Source organism: Mytilus galloprovincialis, chromosome 3 (assembly GCF_965363235.1).
Source record: "Mytilus galloprovincialis chromosome 3, xbMytGall1.hap1.1, whole genome shotgun sequence".
Lineage (NCBI taxonomy): Eukaryota > Metazoa > Mollusca > Bivalvia > Mytilida > Mytilidae > Mytilus > Mytilus galloprovincialis.
In genome coordinates, this window is record NC_134840.1 from 68721425 (window position 1) to 68743467 (window position 22043).

Here is a 22043-nt window from a genome sequence, read left to right on the forward strand (position 1 = left end):
AATTCTAAAAACTTTAACCACAGAGTGAATGTTTTGTTTCCCCGCAGAAAAAACTAAGTCCATTTATAGTAAAATACGGAAAAAATGGAATTTTATTTTTACAAAATTTACTTCTGGATACTATCTTATGATCATAAACAAGCTTCTGTCAAAGTTTGGTAGAAATCCAGTATAGTTTAAGAAAGTTATTAAAATTTCAAAAACTTTAACCACAGAGTGAATATTTGTTGACGCCGCCGACGACGCCGACGACGACGGAATGTAGGATCGCTTAGTCTCGCTTTTTCGACTAAAGTCGAAGGCTCGACAAAAAGCATCAAAACAAATAATACAGTTTCAAGTACAAAATATCAATTAAATAGAGATCAACAGCAGACAGATTTCATAAACAAATGTTAAGCAAAAAAATAAATAAATATGTGGTAACCAAATAAAAACAGCTTTTTTAAGATTACGGTTTGATTAATCAAGTACAATTTTCAGCTAATCTTTTTTCATATGTGCTGACATACAATATTATAAAAGTTACAAAATTCATTTCTGTTTACACTCAAATGCTCAACAGAATTGCAATATTAATTTTATTTGATTGAAAAATTAAATTAGTCCATAAATGCCTTTGAATTGAACCAGTGCTAACATTAAACTTTTGTTTCAATATTTTGAGTTAATGCTCTGGATGTTTGTTGTGCATTTGTCTGTTGACCCTGAGCTGCTGCGACTCCTGACTGCTCATTCTGTATCATATGCATGTTTTGTTGAGAGTGCTGTGTAGATTGGTTGATATGTTGTGAAGAATTTTGCAACTGAGGAGCTGATTGGTTGATAAGTTGACTAGGGTTTCCTTGAGACTGAGGTGCTGATTGTGTAATATGCTGTGTTAAATTCACCTGTTGCTGAGATGTTGTTGATTGACCATGGTGAGAAAGAATAGGCTGTTGTATGAAAGGCACAGGTTGGGCTTGTTGGATGTGAACAGGGGGTTGCTGGTACCTCATAATTTGCATAGATTGAGGCTGCAGCTGTCCATAAACTGTTTGATCCTGCATTGCAGGAGAAAGGGAAGGTGGCGGCCTATGCATTTGCATATGTGACTGTAACTGTGGCTGGGATACAGGTTGTCTGAGCTGAACTTGTTGCATGGGTTGTCTATATTGAATTGAAGGTGAATAAACGGAGACATTAGCGGTGGTAGGTGAACTCAAAGGTTGATTATGCTGGGCATGATATTGTTGTAAAAGCTGTTGATACTGTTGTTGAAGTTGTTGAATTCTTTGTTGTTGTTGTGACTGTAGTTGCATCTCTCGTTGAAGTTCTAAGTGTTCTTGTTCTAGATCTCTGTTGACCATCATCCTGTTGGGACCATACATTGCTGTAGGCTGACTGTATATCAACTGTGGTTGTCCAACACGAGGATGATCATTTGATATCACAGAAGGCTTAGGTTGTTCATTGACATGACTTTGCATGTACATCATTTGTTTAGATTCAGGTTTTTGAGACAGAAACTGATCGTTCCCCATTGGATTTATTGGTAAATTTTGTCCCATTGGATTGTTCATTATAGAGAAAGGTAACATTTTATTCCCAGTTGTTGATACAGGGAGTTGTGGATTTTCAACTGATTGTTTTAGCATTTCAATTTCTTTTTCCTGTCTGCGTCTCTCCATTTCTATCACTAAAGCCGATCTAAAATGCTCATATTTCAGGACAATGTCTTCTATATCTTGTCTATTCAATCGTACTAACAAGGCATCAAAATGTTCTAGTTCATTTAAACGGAATAAATCCCACTGAAAAATACAAAAGAATAAAATCGACATTAAACATGCTTGTTTTTGTTTTTTTTAAATTTTACTTTAGGTCATCTTAATAAGTTATAAGAATAATGATACTTTAACTTTACTGAGGCTATGATGAAAAAAAAGACAAGAAACTTTAAACATATGAGCAAACAGGGTCTTTCTCGCATATATTAGTTTCAGTCTATCAGTTATCAAGGGCCATAACTCCTCAGTATCAAAAGTGGAAATGATCAAAATCAACCTGGACCAACATTTTGTTATCAGAAAAAAAATGGTTGAACTGTTCTCAATTTATTTAATGGAAAAGACACTAACTAATATTTTTAGTTCATTAAATAATGATATCTGCTCAATGGGAAAATTGAATATTGTCAACCCAATGGTTACAATACAAGATACTGTGGATTAATTGTTTTTTCATTGGATTTCAATTTTTATAGATACAAGGGAAGCATAAATTCAAAAGTTCCATGAATTACAAATGGAAATATATGCAGACTTTGTCAAAACCACAAAATCAAATATCCAGGAAAATGATTTTTTTTCTCATTTCATAAAAAATTGTTACCCACAAAAATAAATGAATCCAAAGTATTCAGATGTGAGCAGGATCAGTTGAATTGTTCTCAGGCAACCACAAGAAAATGAACCAAAGTATCATTTTGAATTGATCAATCTATCTATCAAGGACAGCAAAAATTTCCAAAATCAAACTTATACCCAAGTTTGTTGTGAAAAACAACATATCAAAATTTGAATTTGGTTGCAACAGTTATTGCACAGAAATAGTTTGGAGGTGGACTTGTCCTTTGAAATAAATGTATAGAGGGTACAGAACACATAAGGGAGTTAACTGTTAAAAAATCAGCTTGATCACATACTATTAGTGAAGAGAAATCAACCCATATTGTCTCCCACTGAGCTATTGGTTAGAGCAAATTATCTCCCTTGAGAGCAAATTATCTCCCTTGTATAAGCCCATCAAAATCTGGCATTTAAACTTGAAGTATAATAAAAGAAAATAACATTCAATATATTTAACAAAGGACCTAATTTTCCTAAATAATATCTTGATATCCCTAAATACAGTTACAACATAATTTAGTAGGATCTTAATTTCTTAATTCTTTATTTAGGTCATTTTTGTACATCAATATATTTTTTATTCATTAGTCAAACATATTTTCTTTTTTTTGCCCATCATTCTCAATTCTGTAAACCTCATCCAAACCCTCATTTCTACAGTGGCTTACCTTTAATTTATGATCATGTTCAGGAGCACCTCTAGAGTAAACATGTAACCATTGGGGAATGGCTGCAACAAAATTACAATCATAAACCAAATGCTATATAAAAACAAACCCTGAGAAACAATACTGTTATAGCTTTACCCTCAATAATCCTATGCATAAATGTAGTGTGTCTTTCTATGTTGTGATGTTTCACTATTGTTTAAGGTGAGGGTGAAGGTAGGTACATATGAAAACGTTTAAACCTGCGGCAATTGTTTGAACCTATCCTAAGTCAGGAATCTAATGTTCAGTAGTTGTCGTTTGTTGATGTGGTTCATAATTGTTTCTCGTTTCTTGTTTTTTATATAGATTTGACCGTTGGTTTCCCGGTTTGAATGGTTTTACACTAGTCATTGTTGGGCCCTTAACAGCTGGTTGTTCAGAGTGAGCCAAGGCTCAGTGTTGAAGACCATACTTTGACCTATAAAGGTTTACTTTTACAAATTGTGACTTGGATGAGGAATTGTTTCATTGGCACTCATACCACATCTTCTTATATCTAATAATGACATTAAAAAAACCCAACTCTGAACAATTCACAGTAAGTGTAAGAGATGTCAAAATGTTATCCATTCATTTGATGTGTTTGAACTTTTGAATTTGCCATTTGATTTGGGATTTCCCTTTTGAATTTTCCTCAGAGTTCAGTATTTTTGTGTTTTTACTTTTTTCTTATACATGTATATCAATATTTTCTGAGAAATAAAAAATCTGCTGTAATGAGAAATTTGAATATGCTTAGAACGAAGTTCAGTGACCTTATTAAAGGTCATTATGTTGCAATTTATCTGTTTAAACTTTGTTTAGGCATCAACATATTTTTAAGATTAAACCTGAACTACAACTGTTAACCCTTTTCTGGCAACTGGTCAATTCAAACTCAATGAACAGTTGTTTTAAAGATATTTCAAAGAACAGTGTGATGTTACTTTTTATTTCACAACTTAAGTTTTTTTTTTTAAATAATCCTAGATTTTACTGCATGAATAGCTTTTGTTACACTTCAATATTTCATATTTGCAGTTATTTTTAATCTGACCCCATGGCATGAATAATGTCTGGAAATATTAAACTAAAAAGACTTTGGCATCAACTGCAAACATGGTTCAAACTCTTGAAATAATACTTACCTGAATTAAGATATGGATTCGCTGGGACAAGAACGTTGGGCTGTCTAGCTATAGATGGTCTATACTCTAATGCACCTGGTAATGGTGGTTGGAAACTATGCATGTTTGGTATACTTTGTGCACATGGATGAGGATACTGGGCTGTTTTCTTTATATGACTAAAAGGAAACAAATAAAAAGATTTTTCAAACTGAATTTTCGTCATGAAAATGATATTTGAAAATCCAAATCCGCAAACAGGATCAAGTAAAAATAAGAATGGAATAATGTGTTGGGTTCAAAATGGAATTGCCAAAACTAATCTAAGTATCATTTTTCGCTTCTTTAAGGTCTACACCTGAAAAATGATAAAAGTTAAAATAGGGAAAATCAAACTTGACCTTCATTTAGTCACAGAAAACAACATATCTAAATTTGGTAAGATTTCATGAAGGCATTTTCAAGTTGTTGCATGGACAATGCTATAAGTATCACTTTTCTCTACTTAAAGATCTACAAGTCAACAAAGATAAAAGCAGAAGTCGTGAAAATCTAACTTGACCTTCATTTAGTCACAGGAAATGGCTGCCTACCCGACTGCCGTACATCACCATATTAATAACCCATGATGTCTAGTTAAAAATGTACAATTTAAAAAAACCCAATAAAAACAACAAATAAAAATTGTTCATCTTAAATTGGTTAGCAGGTTGATATTCATATGTGAAGCCATGCACCATTAGCCTATTAATATTCTTTTTTACTAGTGCAATAGAAATGTTTTAAAAATCAATATTTACTTGACATAATACACTCCAAATTCTTTTGATTCAATCCTCTCCCAACCAGTAGGGAGGCTTTCTTTCTCTAATGGATGACTCCAGTGTGTGGTGTGAGTGTTGTGGTCAATGTAATATTTGCGTCCTCGAACAGTCCAGTCAATTGACCATCCATGAGGTAATAGCATGTCTTGTCCACAAAATCCACCTGAAGCTATTTAGATATAAATCATTATCTGGTAACACAATATTTTGATCCTTATAATACTTCCAACTTAATACATGATACATTGCATTATAATATATATCTTTTCTTGTTGTATTGTATTGTTGGGTTACTATCTCATTGATGTGAACCTACATCTTTTCCATATTATTTTGACCTCTTTCAAAAAATATTTAGATATTCCAATTTCATAAATGGTGCTCTCTCTGTCAACTTTTTTTTCATCTTTAAGCTGACATTGGCCTTTGAATTATCTTTCAGTAACTGTGAATGCTTTTTTTTGTCTTTTCTTTATTTGTTTTTTGTTTTTGTGTTTAGTACTGATTGGATGCATCAAGCCTTTCCTAACTGATTTTTAACAGTTTTTGTATTGTGTTGTTACACCCCTGTCCTATGTAAAGCCAAGGGGTGAACACTCCCATACATTTTTATCCTTGCAATATTCTTTAAGTGTCTGTCTAAATCCTAGATTCTGTAATACAGTGAATGTTGTTGGTTGATGTATGCCACAATTTTTTTTATAAAATAAATGATATCAGTTTGGCTCATTGTTGAAAGTTGTATGGTTACCAGTATTTTAAATGGTTCATATTTTTGTCTTTGGTCGTTAATGTATAATAGACTCATTATCAATCATACCTTGTCTCCTTTATATTTTTATATTAGGTATTTAAATATTATTCGCTAATTATAACTTTCCCCCCAAAAATACATGAACCAATTAGTTTTTAACAATCAAGATCATTTTGTCAAGTACAAATGTATATGCCCTTAAAAAAGATGTGGTATGATTGCCAATGAGACAACTGTCTACAAGAGACCAAAATGACACAGACATTAACAAGAATGTGTCCAAAGTACACGGATGCCCCACTCGCAGTATCATTTTCCATGTTCAATGGACCACGAAATTGGATAAAAAATATAATTAGGCATTAAAATTAGAAAGATAATATCATAGGGAACATGTGTACTAAGTTTCAAGTTGATTGGACTTCAACTTCATCAAAAACTACCTTGACCAAAAACTTTAACCTGAAACATGCACTTTGATTTTTTATGTTCAGTGGACCGTGAAATTGGGGTCAAAAGTTTAATTTGGCTTTAAAATTAGAAAGATCATATCATAAGGAACATGTGTACTAAGTTTTAAGTTGATTGGACTTCAACTTAATCAAAAACTACCTTGACCAAAAACTTTAACCTGAAACATGCACTTTGATTTTCTATGTTAAGTGGACCATGAAATTGGGGTCAAAAGTTTAATTTGGCTTTAAAATTAGAAAGATCATATCATAAGGAACATGTGTACTAAGTTTCAAGTTGATTGGACTTCAACTTCATCAAAAACTACCTTGACCAAAAACTTTAACCTGAAGCGGGACAGACGGACGAACGAACAGACGGACGGACGGACGAACGAACGAACGGATGGACGAACGAACGGACGCACAGACCAGAAAACATAATGCCCCTCTACTATCGTAGGTGGGGCATAATAATGCCCCTCTACTATCGTAGGTGGGGCATAACAACTATAGGTTACAGTACGGCCTTCAACAATGAGCAAAGCCCATACAGCATAGTCAGCTATATACATGTAAGGCCCCGATATGACAATGTAAAAAAATTCAAACGAGACAACTAACAGCCTTATTTATATAAAACAAGAATGTGTCCAAAGTACACGGATGCCCCACTCACACTATCATTTTCCATGTTCAATGGACCATGAAATTGGATAAAAAATATAATTAGGCATTAAAATTAGAAAGATAATATCATAGGGAACATGTGTACTAAGTATCAAGTTGATTGGACTTCAACTTCATCAAAAACTACCTTGACCAAAAACTTTAACCTGAAACATGCACTTTCATTTTCTATGTTCAGTGGACCGTGAAATTGGGGTCAAAAGTTTAATTTGGCTTTAAAATTAGAAAGATCATATCATAAGGAACATGTGTACTAAGTTTCAAGTTGATTGGACTTCAACTTCATCAAAAACTACCTTGACCCAAAACTTTAACCTGAAAAACTTTAACCTGAAACATGCACTTTCATTTTCTATGTTCAGTGGACCGTGAAATTGGGGTCAAAAGTTTAATTTGGCTTTAAAATTAGAAAGATCATATCATAAGGAACATGTGTACTAAGTTTCAAGTTGATTGGACTTCAACTTCATCAAAAACTACCTTGACCAAAAACTTTAACCTGAAAAACTTTAACCTGAAACATGCACTTTCATTTTCTATGTTCAGTGGACCGTGAAATTGGGGTCAAAAGTTTAATTTGGCTTTAAAATTAGAAAGATCATATCATAAGGAACATGTGTACTAAGTTTCAAGTTGATTGGACTTCAACTTCATCAAAAACTACCTTGACCAAAAACTTTAACCTGAAAAACTTTAACCTGAAACATGCACTTTCATTTTCTATGTTCAGTGGACCGTGAAATTGGGGTCAAAAGTTTAATTTGGCTTTAAAATTAGAAAGATCATATCATAAGGAAAATGTGTACTAAGTTTCAAGTTGATTGGACTTCAACTTCATCAAAAACTACCTTGACCAAAAACTTTAACCTGAAAAACTTTAACCTGAAACATGCACTTTCATTTTCTATGTTCAGTGGACCGTGAAATTGGGGTCAAAAGTTTAATTTGGCTTTAAAATTAGAAAGATCATATCATAAGGAACATGTGTACTAAGTTTCAAGTTGATTGGACTTCAACTTAATCAAAAACTACCTTGACCAAAAACTTTAACCTGAAGCGGGACAGACGGACGAACGAACAGACGAACGAACGAACGAACGAACGAACAGACGGACGGACGAACGAACGAACGGACGCACAGACCAGAAAACATAATGCCCCTCTACTATCGTAGGTGGGGCATAAAAATGAACGAAAAACAAATAAATGACAACCACTGAATTACAAGTTATGTCCCATATCATCACCCATTCATTGAATAAATTTATGACACTTTACAACCAGATGCTCCGCAGGGCGTAGCTTTATACGACCGCAGAGGTTGAACCCTGAACGGTTGGGGCAAGTATGGACACAACATTCAAGCTGGATTCAGCTCTAAATTTGGATTGTGATTAAATAGTTGACACAGCATAGGTTTCTGACACAGAATGAATGTGTTCTAATGAACTTAAAATTTTTGTTTTCACTATGCTGTTGAATATTAATCCTCTCAAAAAATCGTTTGAAGAAATTTTCTTTTTTATTTATGAAATTTCAAATGAGAAAAATTGAACCCAATTTTTTTAATCACATTCCCCTTTCCCTTATTCCAAAACTAATCTCAATTAAAATTTCTAATGGAGTTTGCAACAATAACTACTCATTTAAATACATCATAAAATATTAAGATGTAAAAAAACTGCTTGTTATCACTGAATGGTAAAGATTATTTTAATTTATCAGTTGGTAGTAAAAAGTGAATATACATTGTATATTGTATATAACAAAGATTTAAGTTGATTCTGGACAAAGAAAGATAACTCAAATTAAAAAAAAATCTTGCTATTGCACAATATTTTGCAATTAGATATTTCTTGCTTACTATTCTGGACAAAGAAAGATAACTCTAATTAAAAAAAAATTTGCTATTTCACAAAATTGTGCAATTATATATTTCTTGCCATTGCGCAATACTGTGCAATTGAAAAGACTTGCTATTGCACAATACTTAATATAATAATTTTAGATCCTGATTTGGACCAACTTGAAAACTGGGCCCATAATAAAAAATCTAAGTACATTTTTGGATTCAGCATATCAAAGAACCCCAAGATTTCAATTTTTGTTAAAATCAGACTAAGTTTAATTTTGGACCCTTTGGACTTTAGTGTAGACCAATTTGAAAACAGGACCAACAAGAATGTGTCCAAAGTACACGGATGCCCCACTCGCACTATCATTTTCCATGTTCAATGGACGACGAAATTGGATAAAAAATATAATTAGGCATTAAAATTAGAAAGATAATATCATAGGGAACATGTGTACTAAGTTTCAAGTTGATTGGACTTCAACTTCATCAAAAACTACCTTGACCAAAAACTTTAACCTGAAACATGCACTTTCATTTTCTATGTTCAGTGGACCGTGAAATAGGGGTCAAAAGTTTAATTTGGCTTTAAAATTAGAAAGATCATATCATAAGGAACATGTGTACTAAGTTTCAAGTTGATTGGACTTCAACTTCATCAAAAACTACCTTGACCAAAAACTTTAACCTGAAACATGCACTTTCATTTTCTATGTTCAGTGGACCGTGAAATTGGGGTCAAAAGTTTAATTTGGCTTTAAAATTAGAAAGATCATTAAAATTAGAAAGATAATATCATAGGGAACATGTGTACTAAGTTTCAAGTTGATTGGACTTCAACTTCATCAAAAACTACCTTGACCAAAAACTTTAACCTGAAACATGCACTTTCATTTTCTATGTTCAGTGGACCGTGAAATAGGGGTCAAAAGTTTAATTTGGCTTTAAAATTAGAAAGATCATATCATAAGGAACATGTGTACTAAGTTTCAAGTTGATTGGACTTCAACTTCATCAAAAACTACCTTGACCAAAAACTTTAACCTGAAACATGCACTTTCATTTTCTATGTTCAGTGGACCGTGAAATTGGGGTCAAAAGTTTAATTTGGCTTTAAAATTAGAAAGATCATATCATAAGGAACATGTGTACTAAGTTTCAAGTTGATTGGACTTCAACTTCATCAAAAACTACCTTGACCAAAAACTTTAACCTGAAGCGGGACAGACGGACGGACGGACGAACGAACGGACACACAGACCAGAAAACATAATGCCCCTCTACTATCGTAGGTGGGGCATAAAAATGAAGAATCTACATACACAGTTAGATTTGGTATATCAAAGAACCCCATTTATTCAATTTTTGATGAAATCAAACAAAGTTTAATTTTGGACCCCGATTTGGACCAACTTGAAAACTGGGCCAATAATCAAGAATCTAAGTACATTTTTAGATTCAGCATATCAAAGAACCTAACTGATTCATTTTTTGTCAAAATCAAACTAAGTTTAATTTTGGACCCTTTGGACCTTAATGTAGACCAATTTGAAAACGGGACCAAAAGTTAAGAATCTACATACACAGTCATGACAGTTAGATTCGGCATATCAAAGAACCCCAATTATTCAATTTTGATGAAATCAAACAAAGTTTAATTTTGGACCCTTTGGGCCCCTTATTATGTTGGGACCAAAACTCCCAAAATCAATACCAACCTTCCTTTTATGGTCATAAACCTTGTGTTTAAATTTCATAGATTTCTATTTACTTATACTAACGTTATGGTGCGAAAACCAGGAAAAATGCTTATTTGGGTCCCTTTTTGGCCCCTAATTCCTAAACTGTTGGGACCTAAACTCCCAAAATCAATACCAACCTTCCTTTTGTAGTCATTAACATTGTGTTTAAATTTCATTGATTTCTATTTACTTAAACTTAAGTTATTGTGCGAAAACCAAGAATAATGCTTATTTGGGCCCTTTTTTGGCCCCTAATTCCTAAACTGTTGAAACCAAAACTCCCAAAATCAATCCCAACCGTTCTTTTGTGGTCATAAACCTTGTGTCAAAATTTCATAGATTTCTATTAACTTAAACTAAAGTTATAGTGCAAAAACCAAGAAAATGCTTATTTGGGCCCTTTTTGGCCCCTAATTCCTAAAATGTTGGGACCAAAACTCCCAAAATCAATACCAACCTTCCTTTTGTGGTCATAAACCTTGTGTTAAAATTTCATAGATTTCCATTCACTTTTACTAAAGTTAGAGTGCGAAAACTAAAAGTATTCGGACGACGACGACGACGTGATAGCAATATACGACGAAAAATTTTTCAAATTTTGCGGTCGTATAAAAACTTTTCTATTTCAATTCATTCTGCAAAAAACAGCAATAAAGGACAAACCTGATGTTACTGTAATTGGATTATCCCTCTGTGCAGATGTGTATAAATTCTGCTGAGTTGACATATTTTTCTGAGCATACAGATTTCTGATCTCCTGGTGATGCTGTTGTATCTGATAGTTCTCATCATACTGGCTGTAAGCCTCTGTGTTGAAGTTTCCATGGTAATAATTTGAGTTGTCATCAAAATCTGATATATTTTAGGAAATAAGAAAAAAGATGATTGTTTTTACAGTTCAGAATCATTCCTATACATATATAACCTTCATCTAAGATAAACATGATAACCACAACATAATTGCGATACATGTTTTAGATTTTTTGTGTGCTTCATACCAATCTGTTGCATCAAGCCCTTTCCAACTCAATTTACAGTTTGTTTTTATGTTGTGCAGTTACACCAATCTCCCAGGTTAGGGGAGGGTTGAGCACTTACAATCATGTTTAACATAAATACAGTATTTATGTGCTTATCCCAAGTCAGGATCATGTAGCTCAGTGGTTGTTGTTGGTTCATGTTATTCATAAATTGTTTTGTTAGGCTGTAAATTTTCTCGTTTGATTTGTTTAAAATTTTAAATGTCAGTCTTTTTAAAGGACTAGTATACCATATATTTTTTGCATTGTTGAAGGCATTATGGTGACCTCTACTTGCTTATATTCACATCATTTGAGCTCTGGTGGATAGTTGTATCATTGACAATCATTCTACTGTACATCTCCTTATTTTTATAGAAAAATGGGTTGCTTTGTAGTCATTTTCAGTTAAATTATCTCCCCTGGAAAAATCATGAGTATGTCCGTATTTTTTGCATTTCTAAATATGATTTTTCAATGATTATGAATTGTAATTTAGGAAAATAATTTAAAAATATCTGTTTTGTTTTAATATTTGGAAATTTACAAAACATTTACACCAATATGATCCAAAACATTTTACATTTGAATACATGTATATGCTAAGTTGGATAGTTAATTTAACAGGGTTGATTAAAAATATAAAATGGAACAACCCATCAAGATTCTACAAAAGACCTGAATTCTTAAAAATATAGAAGTCAACTGTTTGTAGGATTTCAATTTGCGTTATAATTTTAAAGTTACCTTCTCCGACCGTCCCCAAATTTGGAACATTTCCAGATAACTTCCTGACACCAGTGTTTCCTGATTGGTATCCAGATGATGAAGACTGACCACTTTCTGATCCAGTCTCTAAAGAACTATTTGATCCTGTTTGAGCATTCCTCTCCGATATGTTAAGGTTTTGTATACCTGTTGACAGATGACCAAATGTTTGACTAGGTAATCTAGATGGACGTTGAGTTTGTGGAAAGTTACGGAGATCATGGTTAGTTGGTGGTGGATGTACACTTGGAGGTCTGTATGATATTAAATTTGTCGCTGCTTGTTGTGGTGCGTAAAACGCTGGAGTTTTTACACTTCGTCTGACAGTTTGACGTACAGGTGTGTGATAATCTGCAGAGTTAAAAGAAATTTGTTAACATATTATTTTGAATTTTTTATAAGTGCATTTTGTAAATTAAAAAAAAAGGAACTTATTGACATGAAAAGTCTGAGATATAGGTAAAGGCACTTAAGTTTAATCCACAATGAAGTTTTATTTTCTAAATGTTGTGAAATTTATATAAAATTTGACAGTTTAATGTTTTTAATATCACATTCAAGATAACATTTAAGAGAAAGATGTATACAGTAAGGGAAAATGATGGTCATTCTGACGGTACATGTCGTTACATTAAAAAATAAATGTCCTGAATATATAGAATTGCTGATTGTAGTGAGCATTGAATGATTTCAGAATGTTTGTAGAACGCTTTGATTCTGCTGTATGTTCAAAATGTATATTAACTATAGTCATATTTGTTTGAATTATCTTTAATTTACATCTGTAACCTGTAAAATGAATGTGGGATTTTTTTTTTCATCAAAAGCTGTGTGCAAAAGCAAAAAAATTTAATCCCCAAATGCACACAAATGTAATGCATGTCATCCTGATCTATCAATATTTTCCAATGCAGATATAAAATCAGTGTTAACAGATGAACAATATCTATTTGATGATTAAAACTCTACTCAAATATCAACAATTTAAAATAGAGGCCTAGGTATAACATGCAAAATCTGCATACATAAATGATATTTGTTTTATTAAAGAGGGTTATATAGTCAATACTATGAGTTTCAAATTGTTTTGTCATTTTGTGATTTGGAATAGTGCTGTAGCCCTACATACATGTATAATAATTTCAATTAAGTTATAATTATAAAAGTCTACACTAGCATTTTTGCAATAAAAAATCCAAATATACACATATAAGAAGAAAAAAATTATATGCCAATGATATAATTAATTTTCCCCTTCAAAACTTATATAAATATTCAAATTCAATTTTTTTCAGTAGTTTAACAAGAAGGTGTCTGGTTTAAACAATTAAAAAAAAATCCAATTTACTAATGAAATTGACAATAAACTATTTCTCCCTAATCATCAACCATTCACTAGATGATTAATATTTAACACATAATTAAAGATACCTGATTTAATTATGGCAAGTGTACCTGTTAATTACAGGATTTGATTAAATTACCTTAACAAACATATTAACATTTAAGTTCAATAATCTCAGCATATTGAAATTCATTTGCTGCTCTGCAAATGCTAAACATTGATATACACTATTATAAATTATCAAGAAACATATGATTGTGGATCTTTACATCATTAGTATTGTAAAGTAATTATTGTGTATTAGCTAGTAGATTCATACGCCATTTATAATAAAATTAACATGTGCAGGTGGTGTAGTAAATGGGTGCTGATGTATCAGGTCCCTGCCCTGGTTTCGTTCACCCAGAGAGTCTATTTTGCCCTGCTTTTATTTAAAAAAATATATATATTCTAATTATCATAATTTAATAGATCGAGACTTTATCCATATATTTACATAGTTAGTGTTGAAGAAAATATATATTTCTTAAAAACAGATAGATAATGATAGAAAATATTTTTAAATTAATGGCTATTTTTGAAGCATTAATACATTTCATTGGTACTTAATTTTTATTCAGAATTACTTTAAATGACTGTTGATTTTAATAAAGAATTTATATATGAAGACTATGTTAGTTCATATGATGAACTGCTTTTACGAGCAAAGGTTCCATCACTGAAAATAAGACGTATGCGTAACATGGCTATTGAGTGTTTTAAAATTTTATATAAATTGTCACCACCATGCATGCTTACATGATTTAGTTGTATTGAAAGATTGAAAATATAATTTTAGATATTCTAATATTGTAGATATACCTAGGGTCCGAACATCAACCTATGGTAAAAACTCTTTTAAATACACAGCTGCTGTTTTATGGAATGATCTACATGTACCTGATGATTTTAGAAAAATTGCTAATTTTAGTCAGTTCAAAAATATTTTAAAGTCATGGAATGGAATGGAAATGATGGCAAGTGCACAGTTTGTGCAGACTTTTAGTTTACAAATTTATTTACCATCTAGATCATACCCCATTTTTTCAAATTTTTATGCTATGCATTTTGCCAGCTTTTATGCCCAGTTTACACTTATATGCTTTTAGCTTTAATACCTAGCATATGCTTATATCTGTGCTTCATTTTTGTGCTGTGAAATTAATTGCATGTGTATTATATTATGTGTTGTATTGTTATAAATTGTTGTATTGTTAAAGATGTCTCATATGTAGGTTAAAAGCTCATTAGAGCTTATGTTTGTCTATGTTTGTATACCTTGCTGACTCTAAACAAAGCTTATTCATTTATATTATTTATTTATTATAAAGAATTGTGATTACTACATGTGTAGTAAAGTTTCCTTGATCTCATTAATAAGCAAATTAGTAATGAAAAGTATTTTTTTTAATAATAAAAGTAGAGTAAGGGGGCATTTGTTTTGCAGCTAATATACATATGCTTCTTTTACCTCTAGTTTGTTTTGACCACTTTTTTTAATATGGAAATGGATTTTCAGCTCTTTTATCATGTTGAATACCTTTGTATGTACACCATAGTGCAAATCAAAGGAAAATAATGAACATCAATATTTAGTAACATGTTCAAAAAACTTTTGCATATAATCTATTCAAATAATGAACATTATGTAACAAGGCTATAAAATAAAATTAAAATCAAAGCTTAGCATATAGACCCATGCCAGTGTGATCCTTAACCAAGGGGAACAGACCAAGTTTCTAGTAAATGGCCCTTTTAATGGGTAAGTGCAGAAACATCACTTAAGTGTTGTTTTTATTATATACCCCCTCTATTTACAAATCCTAGCAGAAACACTGTGTAACTTACTTCTGAGCATAGGAGGTGTGTCTCTTTTAACATATTTCCCTGCAATACCATCGTTGATACCTGATGATGATTCTTTTTTCTTTGACAGCATACTTTTTCATTATTTTGTATTTACCACTAATATGCACATGCTTTTTTGATTAGTCATATCAATATTAAGGGTCCTTCATTGTTCCCGGTTGGAAACTGTAAACTCGTTTAATTTCTCAATTAAATTAAAATACCATTTAATCTGTATATATGTGTATACTTAAAAAAATAAGAAATGTCAACTTCATCAGTACATTTCACTTTTTGCACAATGGAAACGCCCCATTAAACTTTAAAAAGATATGTTTGGCACACTTTACTGTGCCAATTCATTTATGAATATTATATATATTGATTTTTGAAATTGTTGACAGTTTTTGAGTAGTTGAAATATGGCAGAACTCGTAAATTCCAATTCCTAGTTTGTTGACAAATCTGCAAGTGCCCGGGTAGTGTGTAAAATGTCATTGAAATTGGGCCGGAAGTGACGTTTAATAAATTTTACGCAAATATGTGTATTTACCTTGACGACTTCACTGTCGATGTAGTGTGGTAGTTTGGCAACAAGTAGAGACGTAACAACACCATTTTTGGTCTAAATTACCGTCATTTTGTAAAAGGAGGATAAGCCTCCCATTATTCCAAGATGACTACAACACCAGCAAACACGGAACTAAACATGAACCCGAAGGACCAACAATTCATTAGTGCAAAATCATATCTTCTCACTTCAAGCACAGACACGGGAACAAATTTGTAAGTTTATCTGTGTATATTTGCTTTATTTTGAATACGAGATGAATTTATAGACCTTTTTACTAGACTTGAATCATTTTCTTGTGTTTTAGCTGTTTGTAAATCATGTAAATAATATCTTTTAAATTAAATTTCTTGTAAAACATATCATGCATATTGTGATCAATTATTACTTGGGGAATTACCATTTGAGTGTCACAGGTTTATTTGTTTTGTTTATGTATTTGTTGTGAAGCATACTTATTTTCCAAAGACACAAACACAAGTCATATTTACCCCCCTGAAATTTACATTTAATTTCAACCAAATTAATGGTATTATACATTTTGTACATTTTTGCACATGTTTACATCAAGAGAAAACAAAAGATTTTTTTAAATGTGTTATTATATTATATGAGATACATGCAGATAGCTACAAATTGTGTATGATGAACCTTTTGTATAACACCATTTGTGGAAAGTTTTTACACAAAACATTATACATGTACATGTTAGCTCAACGGACACAATTACGAACGATTTTTGAACTACGATTAATATTTATTTTATGTAGACTACTTTTCTTGAATTGTTTATACCATAGAATTTAAGATGTATGAAGGCTTTCCATCTTTCATCATATCCCACATAAATTTGTATTCACATTAGGATACTTTATCCATTGGTTTGATGTGTTTGGACTTTTGATTTTGTCTTTTGATTTTGGACTTTCCTTTTTGAATTTTCCTCGGAGTTCAGTATTTTTGTGTTTTTACTTTTTAGTAAGATTTGCGTGACCTCGATCGTTTTACATGTACTTATTTCTATATACTTTTCGAATACCACATTCATAAATGTTTTAAGTAGTTTGGTATATAGTTATATTAAATTAATAACAGCTGTCTGTAATAAATATTATTATTTTCAGATATGATCATTTGAGTTGTGTCTTGGCAAAAGTACTTGATGAAAGACCAGAAAATGCATCCGACATTATTGAAGACATCAGTAGGGATGTCAAAAGGTCAAAGTTTAATTCCAAAGTTGACACAGTTCAAGACAAAGTAGACAAGTCAACAGAAGTTGCTCTTGCTGAAATTCATCATAAACTGTTTTCAGTAGGTATCAAACCAAACTTGGTATTCATTTGATTCACAGTACTTTAATATTTGAAAACGCAGGATATTTTCATTTAAATTTTACTTTTCATTTTTATTGATTTGTTTTTAATATTTTTGATAAGACAGGATAGAAAAAAATGTGTTCAGCCACATTTCATATATATAGATGTTTTTATAATCAAGTTATTATCAAGCTGTCTTTTTGTTATTAGCATTCAAATAATGAGAATAATTTTCATTTGTTAACTATCAAAAAAAAATTAAAGTTGAGATTAATTTTGTGTTTCTGATTTTTAGAAAGGAGAAGGAGAAGATGCAGACCAGGATCAAGATGAGGAGGTCGAAACACCACTACCAAATTTGATGGATCACTTTTTCTATTTTGAACAAGCTGGCATTGGATTAGGTCGTGAAGAACTTGTGCGTATTTGGTTAGCATTAAAAGACCTTGTAGATCGTTATCCATTACAACATGTGCATTTCTGGGGTAAAATATTTGGAACAGAACAGAACTTTTATGTAGCAGAGGTAGAATATAGAGAAGGAAATGATGAGGGAGATGAAGAGGAAGAAGAGGTTAGTTAATTATATACTCAATGCATTGAATGCCAGAAGTGCTTCACTGCTTGGTATGAAACTGGTCTATCAACTTTTGTATAAATTTGTAAAACAAGAAAAGAAAAAGGAAAAGGAAAAAAAAACAAGGATTCTTACTTTAGATATGGTCTGCTTTAACTAGCCTCTAACAAATTTTACCAATTTCAATACTGCAACAGTTAAAAACATTCAGTTTGGATAATATGAAAACCAGAAGTACATGTAACTACAAGTGTATAGTTTAATGAAAGAAATTTCTGATTTCGACCTTCACTTTCAGCAAGAATAATGTATAACCCAATAATTGTTTAAAAAGGTCATTTATCATAAAAAGGAAAAAAGTTATCAATATGTTCTCTAACCTTTGTAGGAAGAAGCTCATGCTGAGGAAGAAACAGAAAAAGAAGGAGATGAAGATGGAGAAGAAGGTATGTATTAATTCTTTCCTTTTCACTATCTGAATGGAACTGAAGTCTTGGCTTTTAATTATTTCATTTAGAGAGAACACATGAATTTTATAGAAGGAACATTTACCTATGATAAATTGAGCTATTTGGTTATTAATAAATTTGGAAATAAAAATTATATTATTGATTATAAACAACAAAATTATTTGATACCATTTATATAATATTTCAAAGTTTTTCTGATGAAATTCAGTGGAAACGTTACAATACATGAAGTGATGTTCAAACATGTACATGCAATTTATAAATGAATGTGTGTAAACATGGATATGATGTAGTATTTTGAATGTACACTAGTAAATCAAATTTTTTTCCCACAGAGGAACAGCAAGAAGATGATACCCCAAAACCAGACTGGAAACCACCAGCAGAAGTACCAAAAGAAGAAAACAGATCTGGTGCAAATAAAAAGACATATTTTGTGTGCAATGACCGTAAGTAATTTAAATATTCTATTCTTTTTCTTACCTGATCATCATAAACACATTTAAAAATAGCATAATTAAGTTCTTTAAATTTGTTAAGAGTATTTTAATTTTGAGACAACAAAAATGCCTATATAATATTTGCATAATAAAACTATAAGTGATCAGTTTGAAAAGTCTGCTGTTACAAATATTGGTAAGATATTTTTCATTTTAATTGATACATGTTGTACAAAACAATAATGAATGTACATTGAAAATGAATAACAAATCTATTTATTTTATATTTTAGCTGGTAAGCCATGGATTAAACTCCCACCAGTTACACCTGCACAAATTCACATTGCCAGAAATATTAAAAAGTACTTCACAGGACGACTAGATGCTCCAGTAAGTTGTTATATAAGTTGAAAATGCAGTAAATCATGCACATTTTTATTGCATAAATATGAAAAAAGTTTCTCTGATTCATAAAGATTAATAAATTTAAGTGGCAAAAAAGTATGATTAATTTATCAGTGTGACATTTCTTAATATTTATTGAACTTAAATTTTGTTATTGAATTTATTTTTAGGGAACAAAATGTATAGTAAACATCTTTATTTATTCCATTGTTGTCTAATAAAATTGATTCTTAATAAAAGAGAAGAATTAGAACTTATTGTTTGTATTATAATCTGTTTGATTTTCCTTGTAGATTGTGAGTTATCCCCCATTCCCAGGAAATGAATGTAACTACCTGAGAGCTATGATTGCACGTATCAGTGCTGGAACACACATTTCACCTCTGTCATTCTACATTTTTGATGAAGAGGAGGAGGAAGAAGAAGAAGGAGGCAGTAAGTGACCATTTTGTTATTGTTTTTACTACACCAAAGGATGGAAATATCATTAAATTCTATTAAGTTATGGACAGATATATTATAAATACTTTTTGGTAAAAAAACCCACAACAAAATTGAGAATGAACATGTTTACATGTTCATTTGATATAATACCATTGAATAATTTACTGAATCTTGATAAACTTAATCTATAACAATAATTTAAAGAAAAAACACAGAATAATACAGTTGTCTGGCATCCATCAAACTATTCATTGCATTTATATATACTGCAGTTATCCAGCAGAAATTTACTATTTTCCACAGTAATACATGGTACAGGAAACTGTATTCCTGTTGTTTTCTCATCTGCAGTAAAAACATCATTGTTTGCCAGTTTGGTACACAATTAATTAAAGATTTTCAATATATCTTTTCTTTTCTTTTTTACAGGCAGGGAGAATTTCATCATTAACCCTGAATATGAAGCCCATCCAATGAGAGATCTGGTCGATCAGTCTTTATCACACTGGGTACATCATGTACAGCACATCTTACCACAGGTAAACAATTCACACAAGTAAAGATGTGATTAAAGTAAATATAAGGGGTGGTCATGATGAAAAGGCATTACAGAAGATGGCTTCAAATAAATGATACAAAACTTATGTAGTAGTTTTTATCGCCTACCTTAACCGTTAATTTAATTATTTACAATTAACTATTTGTTATTCTGTCTTTTGAGGTCTCTGAAAAATTAATTAGCAACTTGTCTTGAGGTGGTAAGTTTATAGCTTGCCATATGATATGGCAACTTATCCATCAATAAAAACTGGATGTCCAATTTTTGAAATGTTGCTGGGTTAATTAATTATTCTTAACTTTTACTCCAGACCTTCATTAGTATGTTTTTGAACAAAATGTATAATTGATTGTTGTTTGACTTTCAGGGTCGATGTGTCTGGTTCCCACCTGCTAAACCAGACCAGGATGAGTTTGAGGATGAGGAGGAGGAAGAGGAAAGAGAGGAACCAGATGAACCAGAACCAGAAAGAGGTCCAGAACTCCTCACTCCTCTGTCTGAGGATGCTGAAGTTGGAGATATGCCACCATGGACACCAAAACTCTCTTACAATCTCATTCCACAGTATGCCTGTGCTGTAATGCGATCAAATCTATGGCCAGGAGCATATGCATTTGCCGCAGATAAGTAAGTCAGATTTTTTAGTTGTAAATGTTTTACTCGAAAATATTTGGAACATGGTTAAATGTTTTATTTTGACTTGTACTGAAGTAGGATTTTTGTATCACTAGATTTTGATTTTAGATCTTGTCAAGTTTTAGTTTCAAGTTGTCATTTCTTTTTAATTTTACAATGGATTTTTTGTAGAATTAATAAAACTATTTTCTGCTGCTGACATGAATGAAAAAAGAAAAAAAGAATGAAATGTTAAACTTACAATTTCATCACAAATATAAAAATATAATTACTAAGTAATACATGTATGATGAAATAAATATCCATGAATTATTTGTAAAGTTTTATAACTTTCAATCTCTTTCTGTCAACAGGAAATTTGAAAATGTATACATTGGCACTGGACACAAATACTCTAGAGACAATTACAGTCCACCAGAAACCACACCAATTAAAGAAGAATTCCCAAGTGGTGCTGAAATCACCGAAATCGAAGATCCATCAGTTGAAGAAGAAAGACAGATCCGTAAGGCACAACAAGAGGCTGTTGAACCAGAAGAAATGGAAGAGGCAGAAGAAGAAGAGGAAGAAGATGATTAAATAACAAATAAATTATAAACTTATAAACTGCCAAGAAACAACAAATGAATAACTGAATAGTGTTGTGATCAGAAAGTGTCAGCTATAAACTTTTAATTCATGTCATTCCATAGCTGATGCCTACTTTTACAGCATACCAAATGTTAAAAGGAAGTTTTGACATTTGCACATTAACTCTATTTATATTATATAAATACATTTTTGCTCCTGTTATGAAGTAAAAGTCTGGACTGTACTTTAGTTTCTATTTAGTGGCCAATAGATTTGTTTAAAGAATCTGTAAACAGATAGCATCTGCAGGAATAGTAAATGATAAATGTCTAAATGAAAATAAGGAGATTTAGTATGATTGCCAATGACACAACTATCCACTAGAGTTTAGATAAGTGGATAATCAATTAGGTCACTGTATGGCCTTTAACAATGAGTAAAACCATAACTATACCTTGCTATAAAAGGCCCAGATATGAAAAAATGTGAGAAATGGGAAACATTTGTAGTATT

At 31.5% G+C, this 22043-nt stretch overlaps 2 protein-coding genes across 2 annotated transcripts; one reads left to right on the top strand and one right to left on the bottom strand.

Moving 5' to 3' along the window:
- Positions 1-312: 312 nt before the first annotated feature.
- Positions 313-16033, bottom strand: LOC143068742 (uncharacterized). Its single transcript, XM_076243010.1, has 7 exons — positions 15540-16033; positions 12287-12658; positions 11184-11372; positions 5007-5199; positions 4228-4385; positions 3059-3120; positions 313-1793 (listed from the first exon to the last, which is right to left on the bottom strand). The coding sequence occupies exons 1-7, from the start codon at positions 15628-15630 to the stop codon at positions 642-644; spliced, it is 2217 nt and encodes a 738-aa protein (XP_076099125.1). The 5' UTR covers positions 15631-16033; the 3' UTR covers positions 313-641.
- A 46-nt stretch (positions 16034-16079) lies between these two features.
- Positions 16080-21774, top strand: LOC143068743 (radial spoke head protein 4 homolog A-like). The gene is made up of 10 exons (XM_076243011.1): positions 16080-16325; positions 17235-17424; positions 17725-18003; positions 18395-18452; positions 18812-18925; positions 19209-19306; positions 19615-19756; positions 20195-20304; positions 20692-20951; positions 21314-21774. The coding sequence occupies exons 1-10, from the start codon at positions 16216-16218 to the stop codon at positions 21537-21539; spliced, it is 1587 nt and encodes a 528-aa protein (XP_076099126.1). The 5' UTR covers positions 16080-16215; the 3' UTR covers positions 21540-21774.
- The last annotated feature ends 269 nt before the right edge of the window (positions 21775-22043 follow it).

Excerpts from the sequence above, each read along its gene's own strand:
- LOC143068742 (XM_076243010.1), bottom strand. The coding sequence starts at position 15,630 with ATGCTGTCAAAGAAAAAAGAATCATCATCAGGTATCAACGATGGTATT. Across the intron at positions 12,659-15,539 it reads CACACCTCCTATGCTCAGAA|ATTATCACACACCTGTACGT; the intron begins GTAAGTTACACA and ends TTAACTCTGCAG. Across the intron at positions 3,121-4,227 it reads GAATCCATATCTTAATTCAG|CCATTCCCCAATGGTTACAT; the intron begins GTAAGTATTATT and ends ATTTTGTTGCAG.
- LOC143068743 (XM_076243011.1), top strand. The coding sequence starts at position 16,216 with ATGACTACAACACCAGCAAACACGGAACTAAACATGAACCCGAAGGAC. Across the intron at positions 16,326-17,234 it reads ACAGACACGGGAACAAATTT|ATATGATCATTTGAGTTGTG; the intron begins GTAAGTTTATCT and ends TATTATTTTCAG. Across the intron at positions 19,307-19,614 it reads CAGGACGACTAGATGCTCCA|ATTGTGAGTTATCCCCCATT; the intron begins GTAAGTTGTTAT and ends TTTTCCTTGTAG.